The sequence below is a fragment of the Pleurodeles waltl genome, chromosome 5 (genome assembly GCF_031143425.1).
Source record: "Pleurodeles waltl isolate 20211129_DDA chromosome 5, aPleWal1.hap1.20221129, whole genome shotgun sequence".
Classification (NCBI taxonomy): Eukaryota; Metazoa; Chordata; class Amphibia; order Caudata; family Salamandridae; genus Pleurodeles; species Pleurodeles waltl.
Genome location: NC_090444.1, coordinates 1,696,982,981 through 1,697,008,076, shown reverse-complemented (window position 1 = coordinate 1,697,008,076; position 25,096 = coordinate 1,696,982,981). Strand labels below are relative to the sequence as shown.

Sequence of the window (25,096 nt, the reverse complement as noted above, 5' to 3'; positions counted from 1 at the left end):
ACCAGACCTAAAAAGTGGCTCCGCACTGGGTTGGAAAACCCTCAGCAGCTAATAGGTTAAGGCTTAGATATGAAATGTTATTGCAAACCTTATGTAGCCTTTCCTTTATAGTGTGTGTTTTGAAAATACTGATTGGTTATTTAGTAATGCTGGCTATTGTATATCAGTCCCTATCATTTACTGCAAATATGTTTTCATAGTTTTTGAGTTTAGAGTATTTGTGGGTCCTTTTGACAGGGACATAGTCTTGCATTGTAAGCAAGTGGTGATTAACATCCCTAAAGTCCGTGGTAGTTCCTGTGCATTAACAGGTTTAAATTGGGTTAAAGTTGTTAAAAATAAATAAAAAAAACAGACTGTGGGCGATGGGTCTTAGGGAATAATGTTTGGTTAGAAGGAATGGTGGCGCATTTTGTAGAGGAAGAAGATAACAGGAAGTGCATGGAGTTTTCAGGGTATGGAGTGGATGTAATGAAGCTGGTGACATACGTGAAAAATGATGAGCGTGATTGATTTTTTGTTATAAAACCATAGTATGAAGTGTTCTTGGTTCGTCTCCGCTCCTAGAAGGTACTATCAAGTAAGTGCTACTAGTTATAAGCTGTGATTGGTCGGAGTTATCACACATGCTGCAATGCTGCTTGACAACTTTATAATTAGCCTTCTGCATCCTTTAGGAGCCTGGACTAGGAAAGCTGTAAAAGTTGTCTGCTGAATGCAGTAATCGCAGGGCTGAAGAAGGATGCTAATTCTCACGATTTAATGGGAAGCGTAGAATGTTTCAAAATGTTATTTTATTTCTAAAAGCCAAAGTGATATGCTAGAACCTTTCATATCACTTTTCATTTTTGCTCCGAATGTGAGTATTCTCTTTGTCAGCGCTTTCTAGTGCTTAAGGTGTGGCCAGCAATCATCCATATGACTGTATGATGAATTTGCTTTGCTTTCACAAATCAAGGTAGGGAGGCCAACTCAATTTTTAGCAGTCCATTTCAAATTCCTTCAGAACAGAGTTTTTTAAAATGTTAGATTTTACATTTTGATGTTTTTATGTGTGTATGCTTTATTAATTGGCTCCTATTATTTCATTTTTTAAACAGTCATAAATCTCAAGTGAGTGTCTTAGACCTCCACGAGACAGCGACCCCAAATTAAAATCCTCTGTTTTAGATATTCCAAAGCAAATAACAGATAATGTCCCAGTGTCAAGACTGATTTGAAGAATAAAGTCCAGTTTTCATTAGAGGCATTCAGAGGCCTGAGGGTTAACCTAGCCAAGGGCCTGGAAAAACTCCTGTTGCCCCTACTGGTTGTCTTGGAAGACTGGCTGAGCACATATATCAAGAACAGGAAAGGCAGCCCCACAAATGTGGATAGAAAAGTCTGCAAAGGAGTACTTGATTGGTGTGTGAAAAGGCCAGTTGAGGGTTAAGTTGCATGATTCAAATTGGCCTGGTGGCTGTCGCTAGCCAATATGCTGCAGAATTTGGCAAGACAGGCGACTGAAAGTTTGACCACTCTTCTTAAGAAATCAGCAAAGGGGTGCCATCACAACTTGCAGATTTTTTTTAACTGATTATTTTTTATTTACTGTTAAACAGTGTTTGAAAGAGCTGTGTCTACAACTATGACTGCGTGATATAAAGACATGGAATTATACATTGATACAATGAGCTAAATCTATTGTGACATTATTTTTTCTTTTTATATTCAATTTTTAGTTATTATGAGAATGTAATAGACATTTTTTTCAGTTGACTCATTCCTAAATGTTTACACACCTCACAATACAAAAAGAGGTACTGCTGATTGGCACAAGACCATGACCATGTTCTCAGTGACGTCAAGGAGAGGCTAGTAGAGAGTGTTCCTGCTTTCATACCTATATTCAACTATGGTTTGGAAGCAAAGAAGGGGGTATTATATCATCCATTCGTGTAGTGCAGGGGCTTAACACCACTACTTATGTTACAAGTCTTGTGGGGTCGCATGTATACCTTGGTCCGATGTTTTCAGCCCTTGCAGCCATCAGTAGGTCCTGACCTTTTTTTTTATTACTTTGAGATGGCAAAAATGTATGTCCAATCTATAAGAGGCCGAAAGCTCTTCAGATTGTTGGAAAATGTGGTTTACCTGATTTCAAGCAAAGAACACAACATTGCTAACGTCTGATCTCAAATCTCAGTTTTTACCACGCGACTGTGTATTGCATTGGAAGATGATGACACTTGCAGTAGATTACGAATAGCAACATACAACTTTATTAATTATTTTCATGACAGATAATGGCTGAGACAGAAGATTGAGTCCCTAGTTCGAGTGATAGGAAAGAGAGTGCCTGCTCTGAAGTTGGGTGTCACCCTCTGACATGTAGTGTACGTGCTACCGAGGCAATAGTGCAGATTGGTTATTTCCAATATCTCCAAGTCTTATTTTCACATTTTTACAGGAAAGGGTCCTTTGTGTCCTGCAGTGCCCTTGTAGAATCAATCAGTTCTGGTTGTATTCATTTGTAATTAGTCAATAAGTTTAGCACGTGCTTACGAGCAATAGCTGTTTCATTGATCTTTTTTTGCTATTAAAGAGGCAGAATGTGTTTCCAAGATAGCATGTAATTTGAATGGATGAAATGTACATGTTATCAAGCTTAAATGGTCAAGTAAATCATTGCCATAAAAAAAACTATTTCCTGAAACCATATTGGAAACGGAAGAGAAAAGTGCACGGCCGAGAGCCATGAAAGTGCACGGAAACATGGGTACTTAAAGAATAGTTGCTTGCTGGGAACAATTGGATGGTACTATTAACAAAACGAAATGAATCCTAAATCCAGTTGCTTTATTGATTTACGTAGAAAGACGCACCTTTAACCATTCATCGCCACGCGTTTACACAACTATGCCGTTAATTGCAATTTTATAGATACTGGAATTTAGGAAGCATTTTATGTACAGGCTCGGTATCTTTTAGCAATCTTGGACTCCCCGAGTGGAGCATAAGACAACACAAAAGCAGGAAAGGGGAATCCGTCAGAGGTTGATAGTTTACATTTTTCACACGCTTACTTGATAAATTGAGTGCTTTTTCCAAATGCACGTTTTTAGAGAACCGTTGCGGTCAATAAAGCTATAAATATAGTTTCTCTTTCCACTGTTGTCATTGTCTGGTAAATTGCAAGTGTGTTTTTTTTGTTTAAACAATTTTTAAACAGAAGTCACTTTGCTTTCTCTTCCCCTCCTTCTGCAGACACAGACCCCGTCCGGAAAGGGGTCCGTTTTAAAAGCTTTTAAAGACGGGTTAATATCCGAGGCACTGGTATCGTTTTGCGGCTGGCGAGAATACTTGCATAGCTCTGTTTTTGTACCCGTTTCCCCTAGTCTTTCTATCTTAATTATTCTGTAATCACGTTTTTTAAAGATTTTTTAGTTTTAAATCTCCGTAGAAGCTGGATTTGGTTTCAGTGTATGCTTCAGAGTGGGGTTGAAGCTGAACCAGGTTGGTTCTGTTAAGCTTTGCTTCTCTTTGTGTGCAGACTTGTGCTTTGGTGTGTCACAAGCCACACCCGACCAGGTGATGTCAGCTCCAGACTCCGTGCTAGCTGGAGTCCCAAGGCAGGGACACTCCCAGGCCTCTGAAATATGTGGCTTCTGGCATTAGTACCATTGCCCTAGCTGTAATATGATGGTGTGTGAAGTAGGTCAGAGTACTCAAGCCTCGTTTATACTCAACATTTATAGACATTAAATCAGTGTTTTTTCGGGTGAATAGAACAAACCTATGGCAATCATTAGAACAAGCCTTGGCAAAGCCAATAGGTTTTGCCTCAGCGAAATCTGCCGTTTTTGACAATGTTTTTAGGCATGGTACATAATAGCGTTAACCGCTATGCAGCATGTCTTAAAGTTAATTTTAAAAAAGCACTGTGACATGGTTATGGCTCTCCACGTCATAGCCCTTTAAAAAAAAAAAAAAAAACTTCAAGCCATGCTAGCTAGCAACTAGTGCTGCTGTGCAACACGTCTTAAAATAACATTGACTAAACCAATAGATTTAGCAGAGGCGAAACCTATTGGCTTTGACAAAGCTTGTTGTTTTTCCACTGGAAATTAATAAGGCAAAGTGTGTAAAAATGGAGCCAGACTTAACGTGGGTCACTGGAGAGCTGTGGAGTACGGGCGCGCCATCACTGCCCAGCCCCATTGTTTAAACAGGGGTCACGTATTCCACAGGGTCACAGTGCTTTTAGTAGAAAACCTCCGAGAAAGCGACCACCAGCCTCTACTGTTTAAGATTGCAGTCAACAACAATCCTATTTCCTCGAGGTACAACATAGGTCTTAAAGACCCAAGAACAGCTTGGAATCGGGTAATCTGAACGGAAGTCGCTCAAGAAAAATATGAGCTATGGAAAAAGACCAACCCGCAAAGCACATAGGAACTGCTGAATCCAGTGCTTGCCTGGAAAACCATGTTGGCAGATCTAAAAGGTTTGGTTGGAGCAGACAAATAGCAACGTCTGCTCTACCAATGCTCTGCCAAAAATAGGTGGTATAATAGTGCTCTCAACCATCAGAAGTGGGCACTACACTCAGTGAATAAACAAAGCAACACTCACGAGCACCTGGATCTCACTTGCCTACATTCACACAGCTTAAGAAAGGGTATAAGAAAGCAATTTGGGAGGCAAAGTGAGCAAAGAACGAACAAGACTGGATTGAAATTCTACAAGCCTGTAAACCAAAAAACAATAAAACCCTGTAGGCCCTGATTGCTCAGTTAGAGCATGGCCCCACCTGCACTGCGGGAAGCCACGCTCTGCAACAAGCCTGGCTTGCTTGCATTGGGGCTGTATATCGCAGTGAAGACCACACACCGCTGCACACAATTAACAAGAGGGACATTCCAACTCTTTCCTTCCCCTGGGCCATTATTGAAGTGTAAATAAAGAAAATTAGGGGAAATGGGGAGCCGGTCCTAAATGATGTGCCAGCTTCAATTTACTAGCATGACCCAGACTTGTGGAGCCAACTCTTCAACTCTTGCCTTAAAGAAAATTACATAGCAGAGCCTTGCTGAAGAATAGGGACCGCTGGGCGCATAGGTGCTGAGAGGTGGTTATGCTGTTTGAGCTTGCTGCCGGAGAGGTGATCTGTCAGTATGGCAAAGATCTCTTTGGTACTGGTGGTGCTGCTTATGATGCAGCAGGTTAACGCGGAGCGTTTGGTGGCTCTGATTTGCTGATGGTAGCGTCTGAGGGTGGAGTTATGGGTGCTCTTGTCGGTTTCATCCTGGCTTTGTCTCCATCTGTGTTTGTCTGCACCACACGCACAAATGGCCACCTCTCAGATAGTAGTGTGTGGACTGTGACCTCGGTGCTGGGCCTGTTTCTCTAAGGCGTGGTAAGGCCGGCGAAGGGACAGTCAAGTGTCAAGTCTGGACTTATATCTAGTAAGCCTTGGACTGTGAGCTCGTGTCTAGCTGTGGTTCTGTGCATAGTATGGCGTTGGCAGAGCCAGTCATGTGTCAAGCTATTGCAATGGACTGCTTGGGGCACAAACAGCCATGCACTAGGCAGTTGTTTAGGCACTCAGCTAGCTATCAGGCCTGGGTCTCTAGAGCCTAATATGGCTGGCTCAGTATCAGGCCACTGTCAGGCTGCTGCATCTAAAAGGTCTGCTATGAATGGGTCAAACGACTACATAGGTTATGTCTGAACGGGCTTAGTCAGTCAGCCACATGTCAGACCAGAGCTTTACAGGCTAGTAATAATACCATCTTAAGTTTACTAAACCGCGTTTGGATGCAACTTCGAAGCGCTGTAAATGACACACTATAATTGTACTTCATGTATGAATGTCTGACGCATAAAAGACTGATTTTGCCCAGACGCTTTCAAGCTTGTGAAAGTGTCACAGAGCAGCGTCACTCAGGGGTTACTCTGGTATTAGGTTCTCGGTCGCGCAGAGCAGCGTCTTTCAGGTGTTAGGATCTGGGTCATTCACGTCTTTACCCCCTAAGGCCCAGGAGGATGGGACTTGGGCAGAGGCAAGCAGACTCTCTTAGGCTTATAGGGAGCCACCATTCATTCGACTGGCTGCGGCCTGTGAAAAGCTTGGCGGGTTTAGGCAGTTAGCTATGATTCGGGTGAAGGAAGGTAGGGCCTGGGTGGCTTGGGCACAGCTAGGCAGACTTGCCAGAGCAGGCGATCAGCCTGATAGGAAGCCACCAGTCAGTCAGTCAGTCGGCAGGCTGTGGCTATGACTCAGGTGAAGGATTGTAGGGCTGGGCAGTCAGTCATCAGGGACACACTAGCCTGGTGGAGCTTTCTTTTTCACAGTTGTCAGGCACAATCTTGACTCTTCCAGTGGGCTGCTTTAAATGCACATACAATAGTTTATTTTAGTCTAGACAGACTAGTAGTGAAGCCCTCTGAACTGCCCTTACAATGCCACTGCCGAAAATAGTAATAACAAGCTGCTGCGTATCTTAGTTAAAACAAGGGACAGAGGGGAGTGGAGCGGAGCGGAGCGGGAGAGACCACAACGAAGCAGGAAGGGGTGAGAGGGACAGGGACAAGCGCCGTAAGGTAAAATATAATTCTGCACAGAAAATGGGTTAAATAGTGGGTGGGGTTTGCACCAAATGGTTGAGTAGGTTAAAGAGAAGGGGGAAAGGTGAGCACCGAAAAGTAAAATATGAAAGGGGCCGGGGTTGTGCTGAAAAGTTAAAGGAGTACCCGCAGGAGCCAGTGTAAGGACACTGATCACCAGAAGGAGTACCCGCTCTAAGCTATGCATGAAGAAACGAGTGCCTGTTTTCTATATAGAAATACAAAGGACTGTAACTTCCATTTTAAAATCCCCTCATTGTATGGCAGGGATGTGTTCTTGCCCCCCTATTGTTCTCCTCCATTTATTTTTAAACAATGCTGAAGAATTCCTTTGCAGGGGAGACACCTGATGTCCCTAATCTGTGTAACAAAAAGATAGTTATCCTTTTTGCTAATGACAGTAATAGTGTCATATATCCAAAATGAAATGCACAAGTCACTTGATAATTTTGAGAGCTTTTGTTGACACAAGGATTTGCACATTACTGCACAGAAAACAAAAATAATGCTGGGGGGATTGGGAGGGGTTGGGGGTTTGGGGCAGAAAGCCCACTTGGACCCAGGGATTCATTGTTTATGTAAATGTAAGGGTTGCCCTGAATGGACGTTGTAATGCCCCCACACCTCCCAGAAATAGGCACAGTCTTTCAGCCTCTCTCCGCCGGCTGGCATATGGGGACAATGGCCCTTGATCTAACCGCCTTTTTCTAACCGCCCCCTCCCTGCCCGGGGGCAGAAAGCCAACTAGGCACCAGGGATTTTGTTTTATTCATCTAGGGGTCGGGGATGCCCAGAATGGGCAGTGCAATGCCCCCGCCCCTTACCCCCCAAAAAATCAGCATAGTCTTTCTGCCCCTCTGGGAGGGCAGATGGGGGATTATTACCCTTAGTCTTCCACCCAGGGCATGCAGAAAGCCACCTAGACACCAGGGAAGCTTTTTTGTTAATAAAAGAACGGTGGAGGCTTCCCACCACCATGGGCATAGTTATGCCCTCTCACCCCAACTAAAGGGGGCAGCAGTCTTTATGCCCCACCCATCCCCCCGGCGGACTAACGCATCTCATTCCAATGGCAAGCAAGACAACTTTTGACTCTTTTGGGCTTATATTTTACATATGGGCCAAGAGAGCTCGGCTAACTCCCAGTATTGTCCCACTTGCAGTGGTGAGCTGTTGCGCTTTTTAGACTTGGGTACGTTGCCATCTGGGAAAACCTACCAGACCCTCACACTTCTGAAAACTAAACATCTGGGGGAGTCCGGGGTAATGTGCGTCACATGTACCCCACACCATTTTCTAACCCACAATGCCCTGCAAACCTCCAATCATGCCAGAAATCACACATTTTCCCTACATTTCTGTGATGGGAATGAACAGGATCCGCAGGAATCCACAAAATTCCTACCACCCAGAATTGCCCCATCTGTACTGATAAAGCTCTACCCCACTTGTGTGGGTGCAGAAAGCAGAGCCAGCCTAAAACTTAAGACAAAAACTGCCCTTTTACACCTGCTTTGGTTCCCCCTCAATTTCTGCATGGTTGTGGTCCTTCCCTATCGCAGGCACTTGGCCCACCTACAGGAGGTATCATTTTTATCTGTAGACCTAGTGGAATGCTGGGTGGTAGGACATTTGTGATTCCCCCTCAGATTCCAGAATTTGCCATCACAGAAATGTGAGGAGAATGTGTTTTTTAGTCAAAGTTTGAGGTTTGCAAGGGATTCTGGCTTCAACAACATGGTGAGAGCCACACAAGTGCCCCACCCTGGATTCCCCTAGGTGTCTAGTTTAAAAAAAAATGTATTGATTTGCTAGGTTTCCCTAGTTGCCAGCTGAGGTAGGGCCCAAAAACCACAGTTGCCCTCTTTCCAAAAAATGGTCAGTTTTGCATGGAAAAATTTGATGTATCCATGTTGCATTTCGGACTGTTTCTTGTCGGTAGAACTAGGCCTGCCCACACAAGTGAGGTACCATTTTTATCAGGAGACTTAGGGGAAACACAGAATAGTAGAATAAGTGTTATTACCAAATATCTTTCTCTGTATTTGCACCTTGCAAATGTAAGACCATTTGTAAGAAAGAAGTAATTTAGAGAAATGCCCTCTAATTCACATGCTAGTATGGGTAACCCCAAACTCGGTGATGTGCAAATAACCACTGCTTCTAAACTCCATATTGCATGCCCATTTCGGAAATACAAAAAATACAGAGGTTTTCTTGATCCCTTTTTTCACTCTTTATATAACAAATTACTGTATACCCGGTACACAATGAAAAACCATTGCAGCCCACTTATTGACTCAGGGTACCTCGGTTTCTTGGTGAACCCACAAGCCCTATATATCACCGCAACGAGAAGGATCCACCAGACATAACGGTATATTGCTTTTGAAAATTTGCAATAGTTAAAAAAAAAAAAAAAATCAGATGAAAACATAGACACAAGTGGCTGTTTTTTTTTTCAACTCAATTTCAATATTTTCTTATTTCAACTGTTACTTTATTTGGGAAAACCTTGAGGGGTCTACACAAATGACCCCTTACTCAATTCAGATTTTTGTCTACTTTTCAGAAATGTATAGCTTTCCTGGGATCCACCATTCGTTTCACACCCATTTCTACCACTAACTGGAGGAAGGTTGAAAGCACAAAAAAATAGGAAAAATGGGCTACGTCCCAGTAAAATGCCAAAACTGTGTTGAAAATGTGGTTTTCTGATTCAAGTCTGACTGTTCCTGAAAACTGGAAAATTGGTGAGTTTATCACTGCAAACTCTTAGTTGATTGTATTTGCAGGGGAAAAAACAGACTCTCCTGCAGCCTTTTTTCCAATTTATCCCCAACAAAGCCAAACTGTAGCGGTATTTTGGCTAATTCCACAGTCCCCTCCAGGGGAATCCACAAATCCTGGGTAGCTTTAGAATCCCTAGGATGTTTGAAAAAAAGTACACAAATTTGGCGTGGATAGCTTCTGTGGACAAAACGTTATAGGGGCCTAATCACAAACTACCCCAAATAAAAAAATAAAAAAAGGCTTAGAACAGGGTAAGTGCTTAGCAGCAAAGAGGTTGATTATTTGTGAGATAAACAATTTCTGGCTATGGAAAAGTATTTGAACTAAATTGTTCCTGACGCACTTCACACTTTATATTTAAAATTCCGACTAGTTATTTCTCCCATCAGACATTATCTTGCAAAATATGCAACCAATCAACCTATAATCTAACTGCGAGTTTGGGGTTCGGGAGACACTGTTACACTTTCTGTTATTTTGCACAAAAACAAAGTGCGCTGTAAATGGCTTGTTCTGCTGTTTAAGCGGTTTTTGATAAATTGTCACAAAGCACTTGCACTTTGCCTCTGAACAAACACCCCCTGCAATATATATAGATATACCTGATAAAGGGTGTGAACAACAGTAGATATGTTTTTCTATATGGATATCCTAGTCATATCACAAGATTCTGAAAAAAAATTCTCTTGACCTTAGTTGTTCTGTTGGGCGCTCCTGACTTGTTAATGGCTTAATACATATATATCTGTGTAAAGCTCTATTTGGTCTGTCTGGGTTATGACGAGAAAGCCATTGAAATCCTTGCCTGGTGTTCTTGAGTAACTATATAAGTATTTTTTAATGTATATTTGCATGTGTATTGTCTTTGCTAGGAATGATGAATTACTACCAATGCAAGCTTGGGATGCATGTTCTGTTGGTTGCAAGAATGTTTATTATGCCAGTTTTGGCATGTTTTATATTAGTAACCTGGATTTGTTTTTGGATGGTATGTTCCTAACCAATGACAATGGAATTCTGGTTTAAATTCTGTCCCTAAACAGGGTTTTTAATGTGGGATTAGGTTGCTGAATGTTGTAATTTTAAAAGTCTACAGATGTTATTTGTTCTTAATGTGTATGTGTATTAACTATCAAATTGTTCCTATAATTGTTATGGCATATATGCTAAACAATAAATAAATAAATACTCCAAGGCAATTTAATTTTATATTGTGAGTCCGTGTAAAATGTTACAGAAATTGTAGTAGAATGAAAATGGGAAGTTTAGTCAAGGACATGGTAGAACAGGGACAAGTCCGAACACCACAATAAAACTGGCCTCCATCAGCCGTCCACATAACTAAAACAGTGGCCCACATTTGCAGATCAGCACAATTTGGAAAGACACACTGTATGGGTGTTTTGCAAGGAATGCAACATGTGAGTTTGCTACAGGCAATGCTTGTGGTAATGTCGGGGAAATCTGCAGTAAAAAACGGCCTACCTGGTCATAAAATGGTCCCGCACACTGCTAAAAAAAAAAACATACGGCCCACACACTGACCTGTTAGACCAGCTCATCGGGCACTGCCCTATAGTCCATTCCAACCCTGATCAAAGAGTGTGATGGGTCTCCCAGAAGTCATTTGGCTGACGCCTTCACGGGTATGCAAAGGGCTTTGGCCAAGCTAAGCCTCTGTTGAACCACAGAAGATTATGCAACATTCCTGAACGACCTTGTAACTGGCTCCTGAACTGCTGATTTATTTACTTATTGTTGCTCAAATAGGACAGTTCCCCAATAGACTCACATATATTGGGGCAAAGATCTGATATTTTATCGGAACAACCCACTACATGATGTGCATGTTTAATTTACTCTGTGGTCCTTTCTGTCACGTCGCCACCTGCAAGTTTGGAAACTTCAGGTAGTTAGCCTATCATTTCATGCTTCTTTTCTTGGCGTTTTCACTGGCGACCTTCAGAGCTCTTATTTGTTGTTGTGGAATATCTTGTTCAGATCCCTATCTTCCATGGGTGTGCTGTCACTCTGTGTTATGTTCAGGTTATTTTTCTTGGCCATGACAGTGTACGAGAATTTTTATTTGGGGGTGTGGGGGGCTTACAGGCAGAATCAAAAGACCCATGGGACTGTGAACATGTGGTACTCTGCTCTTTATTTTACTCTACCTGCAGACCCAGTATCTTTACTGGTGCAAGAGACCCATGTCATGAGTCTCTTGACTAGCCTGATATGTGATTATTGGGTATTGCTTAAACCAGATAGCTGGAAAATGTAAGGATTTTGGAAAGCACCCAAAGTGATGTACCTTGTAGCGCTGGTATCTACGTCCCCAATATCCAGTCTGTGACATTACTAACTGTTGGGGACATAGGATTCTAATAGAAGGGTATAGACTATTTTATTTGAACCCCAGAGGTGAGACATCCTTCTGGCTCACTCCTTTTTAAATGCATGCAGTATATTATAGCTGGGCCCATCGATTCCCATGTGTGTATGTGGTGAGTGCTTGCAATGTGCATGTTTAGGTGGATCTCTGCATGTGTGTAGATAATAAAATTATAGGGTGCTTCACAGAGGTAATAGTTGCCAGAATTTGCCGTCTCCTACTTTGTTGCATGTTTCCCATTCACTGCTCTTTAGAATCATCATCCCCTCTTTGAAATTCTTTGTAACGCCAGGTGCTTCGAATCATCATTCAGAGGAAGGAACTTTTTCTTGCAAATGACTTAATCTGAACCAGTTCCAGCAGGTCAAGGTATGACCTAGTTGGAGAACAACAATTTGGAAAGAATGGTCTAGGAGATTGGCCTTAAGGAGAAAAACTCATTCCCCATATAATAGACTTGGCTTTCACTGCTCCTCCATTTTAAAACCCCAGAATTAAAGATTTTTAATTTGCAGCCTGCTTTGGCTGATCACCACCTGGCAAAAAAATATCTTCACAAAAAGGTCTGGTAAATAAGGTATAATAACATCTCTGTGCATTTTTCCTTCAGATAACTAGTATCAGTAGTGTAATGTAAGACCATCATCAAAATGACATTAAACATTAAAAAAAACACCGCTATGGCAACTCCTAATTGTCCAAATGGTTGCGATGATGATGACTGGAAGAGAAAGAAAAATTACTTCTCTGTGATTCATTGTCTGCAAACGTTTGGTATGAACTTTGAGCTCTTTGAACGTTTATAAAACACAACTAAAAACAACCACTCCCTGGTTTTCGTATAAAGTGGCCCCTGCAATGTATCTAATGTTCACCTTTTCACTCACGACGCTTTGCACGCCAGTGTAGAGGAAGGAGAGGACCAGACACTGAATCAATCAATCTCTCTCTCTCTCTCTCTCTTTTCTCTCTCTCTCTCTCTCTCTTTTCTCTCTCTCTCTCTCTCTCTTTTCTCTCCCCCCCCCCCCCCCTCCCTTTTTCTTCCACAGGAACCAGGTGATATACCGCCTTGGGGTGTAGAGAACAAGCTTGGTCAGCCAGAGACCAAGATTATGAGCAGCTACTATGCCCCGAAGCTGCTGAGACTCAGAACAGTAAACTGCAGACTCTCCGCTCTCTTTTGTACGGCCTCTGAGGCAAAGTGCTTAGTTCTGTTCTGACCCTGGAGATCATGTGCTTGAACCATGCATCACCACATCACTGCTTGATGTGACTGGTGACTGTAGGTGGCCTATGTACACCGACCTTCACGCAGCGCATCATTCCTTCAAGTGATAATTTACTGTGTGTAGCCCTTGTGTTTCATGACTTTCAGACAAAGCTTGCCCCTCCATCTGCAGACACTGACTACAAGAGGGAGCTTTTTTTCCTCTCCCTGCCTGCTACCTGTCCCACTGGTGCCCCTGCCTTGTAGCCATGACCACTCCACTTGCCACTCAAATATGGTGTGACTGCTGCCTGCACCCCGGTCTCCGTGTGTTGCCCCTACAGCTCCCCTGAAGAACGTACACGGGGACTGTCGGGTATCACACTGATAAATCAGACCCATGGAAGTTGGCACTGTGGTTGTTCTATGGGGGACTCACCCGATATAAACTTTTCTTTGTGCATAGTCCTAGAACCCAGTTCAGTTGCAGAGTATCTAGAATTAACAGTAAAGTATACTTGTTAATGCAATACAACACATTAAAGTTACTAGGTATATTTGCGTAATGCTGAAAGTTTGTTACTATAAGACTAAAACAGAATCCGACAATCTAACTAGTGGTGGATGTGGATTAACTGCATCATTAATAAATAGGCATTTTCTTTAAAATAGTTAATACATTTTGAAGCATGAGTGCGGGGCTCTGAATAAGTGCAGGCCTGGGGAACATTTCCCCAGTTGATTTCCCTTTCTGAAGGCCCTTCACCTTAGTATCTGGTTTCAGCATTTGCAGACAGGTGCAGTAAGCAATAAATGTAATAAGATTATTTATCTATCTGCTCTTGAGTTGTTCGGTACCTAGAGAACTGGTTTGAGAGTCGTTTCTGCTCTTACAGGTTACTTTTCGTACTTTCCTCCCCTTCTTGTGAGTATGATGTAATCAAGTTTGTAGCATGCTGTAGAGAATGCCACTGTTAGGTACAACAGTGTACACTTTTTTGTTGGGTCACTTATTTTTCATTTGATATTACAGATGGTTGCAGGCAGGTGATAAATTCAACACCAGTGGGGCAGTGGTAAATTTCTGAAGGCGTAGGGGAGAAAACCACTTTTTTTTTGCAGTGATTGCAGAAGCTCTGTGGGGCTGATGGTCCCTTGATGGTTGTATACGATTCATTAAATTCAATGGTCACAAGTTCTGTCCCTGGGTTGGGCAGTCAGATGAGTAGCTTGCGAAACAATTAATATATTTCTTACTTTAAGCATGTTTAATACGTGAAACATAGTCTTGTTTGTACCCCGTTGAGTTGAGAGCTTTTCTACAGCAAGCAGCCCACATACAGAAGAAACGTACATGGACATCTTTAACAAAAACGTGTCCCCTCCCTATATAGAGAGCAGCATAACTGCAGCTATAAAGGCTTGAAGTTGGAAAATGATTGTGGATAAGAGTCTGGGTGAAAGAGAAAAAGACCACCTGCTGCCTCGGTGTACTCTCCCCCGAGGTATCCTTTGCCCTGGTGAGCCTGCATTGGGTGTAATCCAGTCATCCAGTAAACGTCATTCTGTGGCCCACCCCTCCTCGTCGGGGAAGGGAAGCGCGTGGTGGCGATACTGCAGGCCTGCGCCCTCTTCTGCTTGCGCTACTCAGAGCCTCCTACAGCAAAGTATTGGGTTTTAACATAAACATAATGGGTCATAGGTTTCAGGGTCTTGCTTCCAGATATGTACTATTCGAAAGACCGACTAAATGACCTAAGTTATTATCAACTGTTAGTTCAAGATGCTTATCACCTACAGTTCAAGCCTCTGCTACCAAATGCAGCTCTTCTGGAATTAGTGAACGCGTCTCAGCGAATTGATTAGTTTGTGTTAAGCTCGATTTTCAGGATGCTAGCTGCAGTTGCGACTTTTATTTTTACCGACTGCAAGATTGTAATAATAATATGTTGCCATTCGGTAAAAGATGACGCCTCGTCTTTAATTGTAGTTTTGTGCACTGAGTTGTAGTTTCGTAGTTAGTATGTTTTTATATGACAGTAAATCCAGTTCTGTGGTTACTAAAAAAAAATCAACTTTACTCAGATTGCATGGAGAAAGTGGCTTGTGTCAGCATGTATTTCCCCTGTTTTCTATTGAATGCAATATTGAATTGCGAGCGCTTGGCTTGGGTTCTGAAATGGCAGTGTGCGCCCCGTGCCAAGGGCCCACGTTCGGTTGCGGTACTTCCGGTCTCGTGCACGGTGCCCGCTCCCCTTTAAGAGCGCGGCTCTGGGAGCTGACTGTGCTTGCACGGCGCCTCCCCGCACCCCTCCCGAGTGTACACTCAGCTGGTTCACGGGCAGCCTGAAGCCCTGCATTGTTCGGCCTTGGAAGTGCGCTGCGGGCCGGGGGGAAGCGCCCAGGGGCGCCCTCGATGCTTCATTAATGGGACAATGTTTTCACGTTGCAGATGGCCGAGAGCTAGCGCCGCACATTCGGGACCACGATGGCCCAGTTTCCCACAGCCATGAATGGTAAGCAGTCTTGTTCTCCTGCATGAACTGTTGTGCTCTTTGTGGGACAGGAAGATCCCTGTCAAGGGTGGCTTCCGAGATTTGCATGTGCTACACGGGTAAGGGTACTTCTGTTGCGAAAGAGAGTACTGTTGTCAACTTGTTATGCATGGCTTCAGTCACATATGGCTACCAATTTGCTCAGCGTCCATTGGTGATTTTGGAAATTTCAGCGCATACATTCCAGTCACCTTTGCTGTTTAACGTTCTGTGAAGTACTTCATCTATTTGCAGTGTTCAGTGGGTGAGGGTTTAAAACTACTCCTTGATGGCAGAGTATGAACTGTACTGGACAAACATCACAGAACCAAAAATTAAAACCGTTTTGAACTACTGAATTAAAAGCATTCGGAATGTACTCCTAAAAACTGATTAAAAAAATAAACGTGTATGTGGAGGAATAGTAATCTATCAAGATTGAGAATCTGACTCCAGAGGTATCTTTCTTCTCTTGACATGCAGGCGGAAGCAGTATCGATGTTGTTGACACTGGGGAATCCTACTGTCTTTCTACATAAACAAAACACAGCGAAGGGCAAGGTAAACTCCACAAGGCCAGATACTACACACCGGCCTGGTGGCGGAAGGCAGCAGCGTCCTGGTGCTTCTCTGCTGTGTGCAAAAGAGGTTATCAATGCCGCACCACTCAGCGAGGCACTCCGCGTAGATGTATTGTATGGCTAAGGATGACTTAAAAAGGAAAACTGTTTAACATTATCAGTTACCCACACTACAAAGTGCGAGGTAGCGGTTACCCTGTAATTATAGGGTTAGAAATAAATCCCAGCTCTCTGGGTATGAAGTGTGCCAAATCTGTTATTTTCCAGGCTTTTATGAGGCAATAGTGCGAGCACGCATATGCCAAGATTTCTGTCATTTGTCTGAAGTGCCTGTACCAAAGGCCGGTGACTAGTGAGGGCGTCTGCGCACCGTACAGTTTGCCAATGAAACCAAAACCCACATCCCTGTATTAAGAGAAAAAGAAGCAGTGATGGGTGGAATGTAGGATTCATCGCAATCGTTGACTGCTATAATAGATATGGACCAACTGTTAGCAATTCAGCCCTCCCCTCTCCCCAAAAGAAACAGTGCCTCCCAAACTTCACGCGGTGTCCCTTCGGTATAGGTGTACAAGCAGCCCCCGACATGCTCCCACCTTGGTGGGCATTATCAGTGAAGTGGAGCTTCAGAAACATCACTAACTTCTATCTCTGTCAGAACACAGAAAGAGGGGCAAAATGTTTTTATAGAAAGATGGGACCCCTAGCAAGTTGCCTTGTTGGATAAGCATCATACGTTTTAGTGCCTCTGGGAAAAGAACTCGACACCCAGCATAAACGTTGCAGATGAACCGTATAAAAACATTCTTACTCATAGATCTTTAACACCTGACTACTATTTTGTGAATCCTTAAGTCCTGGTATATCGTTTTTTTCTTTCATTCCATAGAAAAAACCTAGTTGAACATTACAATAATTCATTTAGAAATGTACATCTTTCTAGTGACATCATTCTCCTTAAATTGTTTATAGACACTGTACCCTCCATATATTTTACAGTTCCTTTCCCTGGGGCTCAGAATTGAAAAAACCAAGACACAGATCTTACTCGGTACTGACTTAGAGTCGGATCATTGTCTGTAGAGCTATACAGCAATGCTTGTTGTTTCTCCTCACCTGTCTAAAGGTCCTTAGCTGCATGTTAAGCAATGTCATTAGCAGATTAATGATCCAGTATTCATCTTTCTCTACCATCTCATCCTTCCTGTCTGAATCTCTCCTCAGTTGCTGATGTACGTATAGTGCCAGTACTTATAATGAACTTTCTGTTCTCAGTTTGATTTGAGAGCTTTTTTATATGAGCACTTTCCAGCTGCTTTCTGGGGAATTTCATTTGACTGTTCTGCTTCCAATATTGCCTTAGTGCGAACAAGGTGGACAATATCTTGTTCTCTTTAGCTGCCTGTAGAGCGTGGCTTGGCTTACACATGGCTGTAAATTGCTTTGCTGAGGGAGAAACATTGGTTTCTGGACTAATTGAGGTCACTAGACTCTGCATGGTAAGGCTTCAGACCATACACCCTCAAAACGTTGATTGCGCTTCAGCTAAACCTGTAACCAAAGACGCAGAATATGTTCGGCATTGGTGACTTAGAAGTTAGGCTTCATTATCTGCTTGGATCAGGGGGCCCATCAATACTGGTCAACCAGAGAGACTTGTCCTGATGTGCCCCCTGAACCAATCGGTAGTGGTCAACCAGAGAGACCAGCACTGATCCCCCCCCCCCCCACACGCAGGCCAAGCAGAGACAATTTCAGCATTGTACCATTGGCGAAGGAGATTACACATGTCTCCAGTGTAGTGAAGATTGACCCAGATGCTTCCTAGGCGTGCAGAAGGGCTAAGAATGAGTGCTTTCATGGCTTCTTTGAAGCTGTTGATATCAGCCTCCCCCAGAGCCAGCAATCATCCTCAATGGCTCCATATGGCTGCCACCGGTAAGAACAACCTAACTTCTCAGTTCTCTAACTGCTGACCACAATCTTGGATTCAACCTGAGTTACCCCGTAGAACCTCTGAAAACAGAGTTTATGTTGAAATCCGTGGAGCAGAAAATGTTTTAGATGAAGGTGATGAACTTGAAGCTCAAGTTCAATTAAAAAAGTAGAGACCTCAGTGAACTGTTGAAGGCAATGGATACCTTGAAGCTACCAGCTCTTGAGTGTTTGCCTCTGAATAAGTACCTGTTTGCAGTGGTGAATTCCACCAAACTCTCCTTGTTATAGAACCACCAGCCTACCTTAGTGATGATTTTTAAGTATAAAAAAGAAAGGCTTAGGCCTGGCAAAACGTTTATTTTGCCAGGTCGAAATAGCAGTTTTACTGCACTCCTATGCTGCAGGGGCTGACTGGAGACATGTTTATAGTTGGACAATAAGTGTTACAGCCCTCTAATAATAATGAATTTACTGGTTCTTGGTACACATAGTACCATATATTAGGGAGTTACAAGTAAATTAAATGTGTCAAACAGGTGTACACCAATTTCAACAGGTTTAGAGAGGAGAGTACAACCTATTTGCCACCGGTTATCAGGGGTAACATGTAAAGAGTTCTAGGGCCAAAAGAAAATGAGTTCAGCCATAGAAGAGACAAATCTAGGGTGCCCATGTAGAAAGGTTACATTTCCAACATTGTCCCTCAAGTATTATCTATGCAAAAGGTTTCCTACTGAATATTTTGTGGCTTTTCGATCCAGTAACCTAGGTAGGTTTGTTTGTCATGGCTATTGCAGTTCTAATGATTTTGCATTTTGATTTGTTCCACTCTGATATTAAGCAGTTTTTTGCTGTCTGGTGTGTGTAGTAATTGTACCCATTAGGAGACCCAAACCTCCCTCCTTAGTGTGGATGGTCATGTCTTCTTTCAATATTCTTGGTGCTTTCTCATCTGTGATGTAGTCCTCAAAAACCTTCTGACAGCCCTTATATGTGTAAATTTTACTGAAAGCAGAATTGCCAGGATCAAGTATCAAAGTACTGGCATCATAGACATTTTGACTGCTGCTTTATGTTTTGGCCACAAGCACAAGCTTGAATGCTGTGTTTTTAATTCTTTCTTCATAGATTACAGTATCTGGTTAAGTTTGCTTCTACTAATCTGACCTCTGAGGTGGTGATATTTATTCCAATATTTGATTTGGCTCACCAACCACCTTAACAGTCCTATTCTGATGAGTTCTTCCACTTGTCCATCTGAAAGAGATTACGAATCTCTGACCTAGTTAGGTTCACCTTAAACTCTGAAGTCTTATGATAAAATTCACATTTCTTTTAGTAAAGTCAGAAGGGCGGTAGTAGGATCTATGACAATATTCAGCACATTGTCAGCATTTCAAGCTAATTTAAAATTTGGAGTGGCCTATACATACAAGCGCTCTGTCGCACTGCTTGTACAAATGTCTCCATAATGCGTCTTTCTTGTCTCTTTTTTCCGTTATCACCTGACACCATCCCACAGAGCCTTGCTTTCACTGATGGTGACTAATATCTAGCAGTAACCCATTTCCTACACATATATCCTGTGCCAACCTTTCTCAAGGTGCTATCTAGAAAGCTAGAGTTGATCCAGTGAAGCACCATCTCCAAGTTTGCCTGTATCCTCTAAGATGCTTCTAACTGCATGGTACTCATCTTCAAAATATCAGGCTCTTGGCAAAATAAAGAGGATTTTTCAGCAGTGCTCCCATGTGACAGCAGGTGATGCCTTTTTGCTCGAGTTTGACTTGGTACTACCCCAGAAGTTAAGTAGCAAAGCTACATACAAGAGACATCCCTGTGTCCTGATGTTGGTTACTTTCTTTCTGTGCCCTTCGATGTAGGTCTGGAGTTCTGCTTCAAACTTTGAGGTAAATGTTGGAGTTGTGGGGAAACCAACAGTGTGCCAGGGATGATGTCTCCTCCGAAATCAACATGATAAAAGCTGCACCACAACTGCAGGAAGCAGATATTGGTCACAGACCCACACAATGTGTCTCGCTGGTGCTTTGGTTCGGGTCATGGCTTGAAGTTGTACAATAAATGTGCCTTCATGAACCCTAAGGTGATCTGGGAGGAGTACGCAAACTCTGTCGCCGAACATAAGAAAAGCTTGCTGTTGAAGTCCCGCTGCAAGTCACAGGGCCACTTGTGATCATATTCAAGAAACCAATCTCATGCGAAGTCCCATTCCTGCTCAGAGCCTTCCAGTAAGTCAAAAATATGCCATAAGTGCAAAAAAACTAAGTGGGACCTGGCCCCTTCCCATCTCTTAATATCCGACAAAAAGGCATGGGGGAGTCATTGAAAATATCATAACCCACAAGCATCTTCTGACTGATCGAATCCTGCATCTGGTTCCGGCACACCCTAAATTTCCTGGCTGTCGCTGAAACCACAGCAAATAGTTTCCTTCAAGGTAGCCATACTGCAACTCTTTCAGATGCTCTTGGCTCCCTATGGCAGGTTTTTGGGCACCATGGAGTCACAGAGGGCTTCAGTTGATCTTCCGCCAGCGAACCCTCCATCGGTGCAAACTGACCCCTTTGGCACCTTTCCTCTGCCCTTACCAACACCAATTCAGACTTCCAGCCCTGTTCCTATGTCCAGTGCAGTTCATTCCATGCTGGCATCAATGTAGAACCATGGCCCTGAAAGCCCACTGCCTTTCGTCATGTGGGGGTTATGCAGGTCCGTACAGACAACATGACTGCCATGTTATACAGCTCTAGGTGGTCAGGGTGTGCGGTCCTACATTCCTTTATGAGGAGGCTCTACGTTTTTTGAAGTGGCTGTAACATGAAAACATCTTTCTTATAGCCAACCATCTAGTAGGATCTCTCGCTCTCCTTTTTTAAAATTATTTTTATTGAATTTCCAACAAACTTGAACAATACACATTAACATGGCTGTAGTAGTAAATTCACAATACAATAATGACATCAAGTTAGACTTCACAAATTGGAAGGATGGACAACGAACCTGGTCAGGGCTGTACAGAAACAGAGCAGGATCATGTCAAAGTGTTAGGCACTGGGGGTTTGGGAGGTGGCCGGAGAGGAGCCTTCCAGTGGTTCTGCATCCTGTAGTGATAGGAGGTGAGCACCCAGGGGCTGCCAGATATCTCTAGGGTGGGGAGTAGATGGCTGCAGAGAGGCATGCACTCTTCAGGGTGTGTCGCAATCTATAAGGCTTCTGAGCCATGCTTGCTTTTGAGGAGCGGTCTTGGAACCCAAGTATAGAGCTATCTTGGGTTTGGCCAGCAGTAGCCCCATAGCTGCATATCGCCGTAGGGCTGAGGTATGGGTTCTGTGTTCCCCAGTAGGGGCTCCGGCGGGACCCGAGTGTCCAGCATTGAGGATAAGGTGGTAAATATGTCTTGCCAATACACTGACATGTAGGGACAAGTCCATGTCATGTGGACGAAATCTGCGTTCTTTGTAGTGCATTTCGGACCGGTGGAGGATTTTGTGGAATTGAATTTGACCAGTGCAGCAGGTGTCATGTAGATTCTGCGAAGGAATTTGTAATGGAGCAATTTATGTCTATGGTTTGGGGCTACAGTGCGGGTCACAGAGCAGCGGGCATACCAAATCATGTCAGGTAAAAACCGCCCCAGCTCCACTTTCCACTACCCCCCCACCTCACCTCGGTTGCAGACCGGGAGCAGAGCGAGACCAGCACAATACAGTTTGGAGACCAGATTGCAGCTTGAGTCAGCAGTGATCGAAGAGTGATGGGGGGTGAAGTTGGCTTTTGCCAGCAGGTAGGTGACCATCTGTGCGCGCAACGTACTCTACAGGCGACTGAGGACAAAGTGGTCCATCGTGATTGCGCTATGAATCCGAGCGTCACCAGTTCGCAAGAAAATAGAGTCTGGGAAGAGATCCCCCACATTGACCAAAGTGTGTGTGTGTTAAGGGTACAGTGCACCAGTTTTTCAAGTGTGAGAGGTAGCCAGTTGTTGTTCTTTAAGGGGAGGGCAGGGTAATGGAGCATGCTTTCCTCCAAGAGGCGCCTGTTCCACGCCCAACATGTCGTGGCTAAGGGTTGAATGTCAGTGGGGCACAGGGGCGTACCATTCGTGAGCAGAGTTTTTTTGATGATTGGGATACACTAGGTCCCTTTACGGGATTGTGTAGGGCAGTCGTGAGTCAGGTTGATACCAATAGTAAGCATAGTGGCATTGAGCTAATAAATAATATAGTTGGAAATGAGGAACACCAAACCCCCCCTCGCTCGTCAGTCATGTCAAGGATGTCTGTGAAGTTGCTAAGAAGGAATTTGTGAGGGTAATGGGGATGTTTGTGAATAAATATAAAAAAGACTGGAGTTCTACCATTTTGATCAGGGGGATGCGGCCTGCTATGAACGGGGGAGGCAAAACCAGCGGACAATCTGGACATCCAGCTTATCCAGTGCTGGACTGTAATTACCTACTGGCGGTCCCTATGAATATAAACTCCAGGTACATGACATAATCGTCACACCAAGAGAGTGGGTATTCACATGTAATGGGGAAAGTGGCCGCCAGGAGGGAGAACAGTTCGTACTTGCCCCAGTTTATCCTGAGGCCGAGTACGTTCCAAATCTCAATATTTCTCGGTGCACTGGGTCGAGGTTGACTGCAGGGTGGTGAAATAACAGGTCCTGTAGCTGTCGGATGAATGGGTCCATCGCAAGTATAAGAGCAAGAGGGAGAGGTAACATCCCTGTCTCATCCCCCTGGAGATGGGGAATGGCGGTGTTAAAGTGCCAATAACCTGGAGGCAAGCAGTTGGGGAAGAGTATAACAACATAATTAGGAGTATAGCCTCAAGGAGGGGCCACTCCAGGGAGTCAAAGGCCTTTTCCGCATCAAGCAGGGCGATCGTGGCAGGGACGGTAGGCGAAACTCTATGTAAGGCGGCAAAGCCAGTCCGAAGGTTAATGGACATTGATCTATGCAGCATGAATCCCGACTGTGACAGCAAAATGATTTCTTCAAGCAGTAATGATAATCAGGTGGCTAGGAGTTTCACCAGAAGTGATCTCCTCGGTAAAGGGTGCATCAAGGAACTGCTGCCGTGCCGAGCTCAACCACACCATAGCCACCTCTTTGAGGTATTTCAGCAGTTCGGAGAACAAGAGAGAGTTTGGGTAGTGTAGAGACAGGTGTAGTAGTCAAGAAGATGGGCCTGTACTGCAGATGCCCAGATGACGTAGCACAATCCAGGAGCTGCATCTCAGGTATGTATGACAGTGACCTAGGGTGTCGAAGGACTCAGGCTAATGTACGACTGAGCCTTTCACCTTTGCCATAGCGATGTGCTCTAGCATAATATCCATGAATTTAATTTCCCGGTCACCAAGCTCCCGGAACTCAGCCAGGTAGCGTCATCCCTATCCATGGCGAGCAGCGCCCCTCGACCCAGCAAATGTCATGGCGTATGGAACGTAGAACACCCAAATGTGTAGATATGATGATCCCCCTACTGTAAGCCTTAAATGCTTTCCACAGTACTGCCTTAGAAGACATTGTTGCTGTGTTAATGGTAAAGCATTCCACAATGGCCTTGTGGAGATCCGCTCGAAAGACGTCATCATGAAGACCAGGGCAGGAAAACGCCAAGGTCCTTTCAATGTACTGTATGCATGGTATGCGGAGTGTTAGGCGAACATGGGAATGGTCAGACAGAGTACCCAGAAGATACACAATGCTGTTAATCCAAGGCAGCATTGACAGCGATAGTAGCCAAAAATCTATCCGGGACCACACGTCGTGCGGGCGGAGTAAAAAGTGTACAGGAGCACTGACACAGGGGATAGTTGCCATGAGTCACCTAAAGAGTGCACCTCGTCTATGTCCTGGAGTATTCGTCTAGAGTGTGTTTTAGTGGTGGGGTGAGTGGATGTTGTATCTAAGGCCTCATCCTGCAGGAGGTTGAAGTCCCCGCCTACTATCAAATGATCAACAGGCTCCCTGTCGAGGTGTGTTTGGATGGTGCGGAAGCATTTCGGAGCATCAGTGTTAGGAACGTACAGATTAAGCAGGGCCACCATCTGCCAGAACAAATGAGCTGAGCTCAGCTGGTGGATGACTAGGGGCTTCTCCTTCCTGAGGTGACAAAGCACATCTTCGATCAGTGGGCTATGGGCTGGTTACATCTGTTTGTCTTTGTTGAGCGTGCAGTGTCAAAACTATTGTGCACTGGAGTGGAGTTTCCGTTAGGGTGGAGGAGCATTGCCAACACCAGCAGCAGAAGCAGCAAACCTTTTACAACGAAAGGATAATGAACTGTATTTATTATCCTTTCGTTGTGAAAGGGGCGGGAGCTTGTGCCTGCAGTGACAAGGAAAACAGAAGCGTTGTGGTGCCAGAACAGGTAAGTTTTTATTTTTAATTAAATGTGTCCCCCTCCCGCCCTCCTGCTGACTCGCCCGCCCCGCCCCTTGTGAGCCGCAACTGCACTGGGAGACTAAATCTGACTGCCAAGGGACACGGGTCCCCTGGATACGTTTCTACCACTACTTCTACTGCCCTCGAGTTCTGAGGCAAATCACGATGAACCAGCCAGAGTTATCTCCCTAGCCTGGGCCACAACAGCATTGTCTCTGAGGCTCATAAGGAAAACGAGACGGCAGTGAGACTGCTCACATAGGCTCTGCAGTGGCAGGCCTGAGACATGTTTACAGAGCTACTTACGTGGGTGGCACAATCAGTCCTGCAGGCTCACTGGTAGCATTTAATTGACAGGCCCTGTGCATATGGTATACCACTTTACAAGGGACTTACATGTAAGTTAAATAGGCCAATTGTGGATACATCAATGTTAGCATGTTTAGGGGAGAAGCACATGCACTTCAGCACTGGTTAGCAGTGGTAAAGTGCTCAGAAACCTAAGGCCAACAAAACGTTACAGCAACAAAACAGGAGGTAAAGGCAAAACGTGTGGGGTAAGAATGTCAAGTCTAACAGTGGCCATTAAATCCAAATGCCCATTCATCATACATTGCCCACCAC

The 25,096-nt window shown here is 44.0% G+C and overlaps 1 protein-coding gene across 6 annotated transcripts in view; it reads left to right on the top strand.

The window, feature by feature from the left end:
• Positions 1-25,096, top strand: part of ITSN2 (intersectin 2) — a 1,003,157-nt gene that overhangs the window by 117,688 nt on the left and 860,373 nt on the right. For 5 of the 6 annotated variants that reach the window (XM_069236034.1, XM_069236039.1, XM_069236035.1 and 2 more), the window contains one exon: positions 15,454-15,517. The exons of the other annotated variant lie outside the window; for it this stretch is intronic. In XM_069236034.1, coding sequence (XP_069092135.1) covers positions 15,490-15,517 — 28 coding nt within the window. In that variant the 5' untranslated portion in view covers positions 15,454-15,489. The remainder of the gene's footprint in view (positions 1-15,453; positions 15,518-25,096) is intronic. 6 annotated transcript variants of the gene reach the window in all.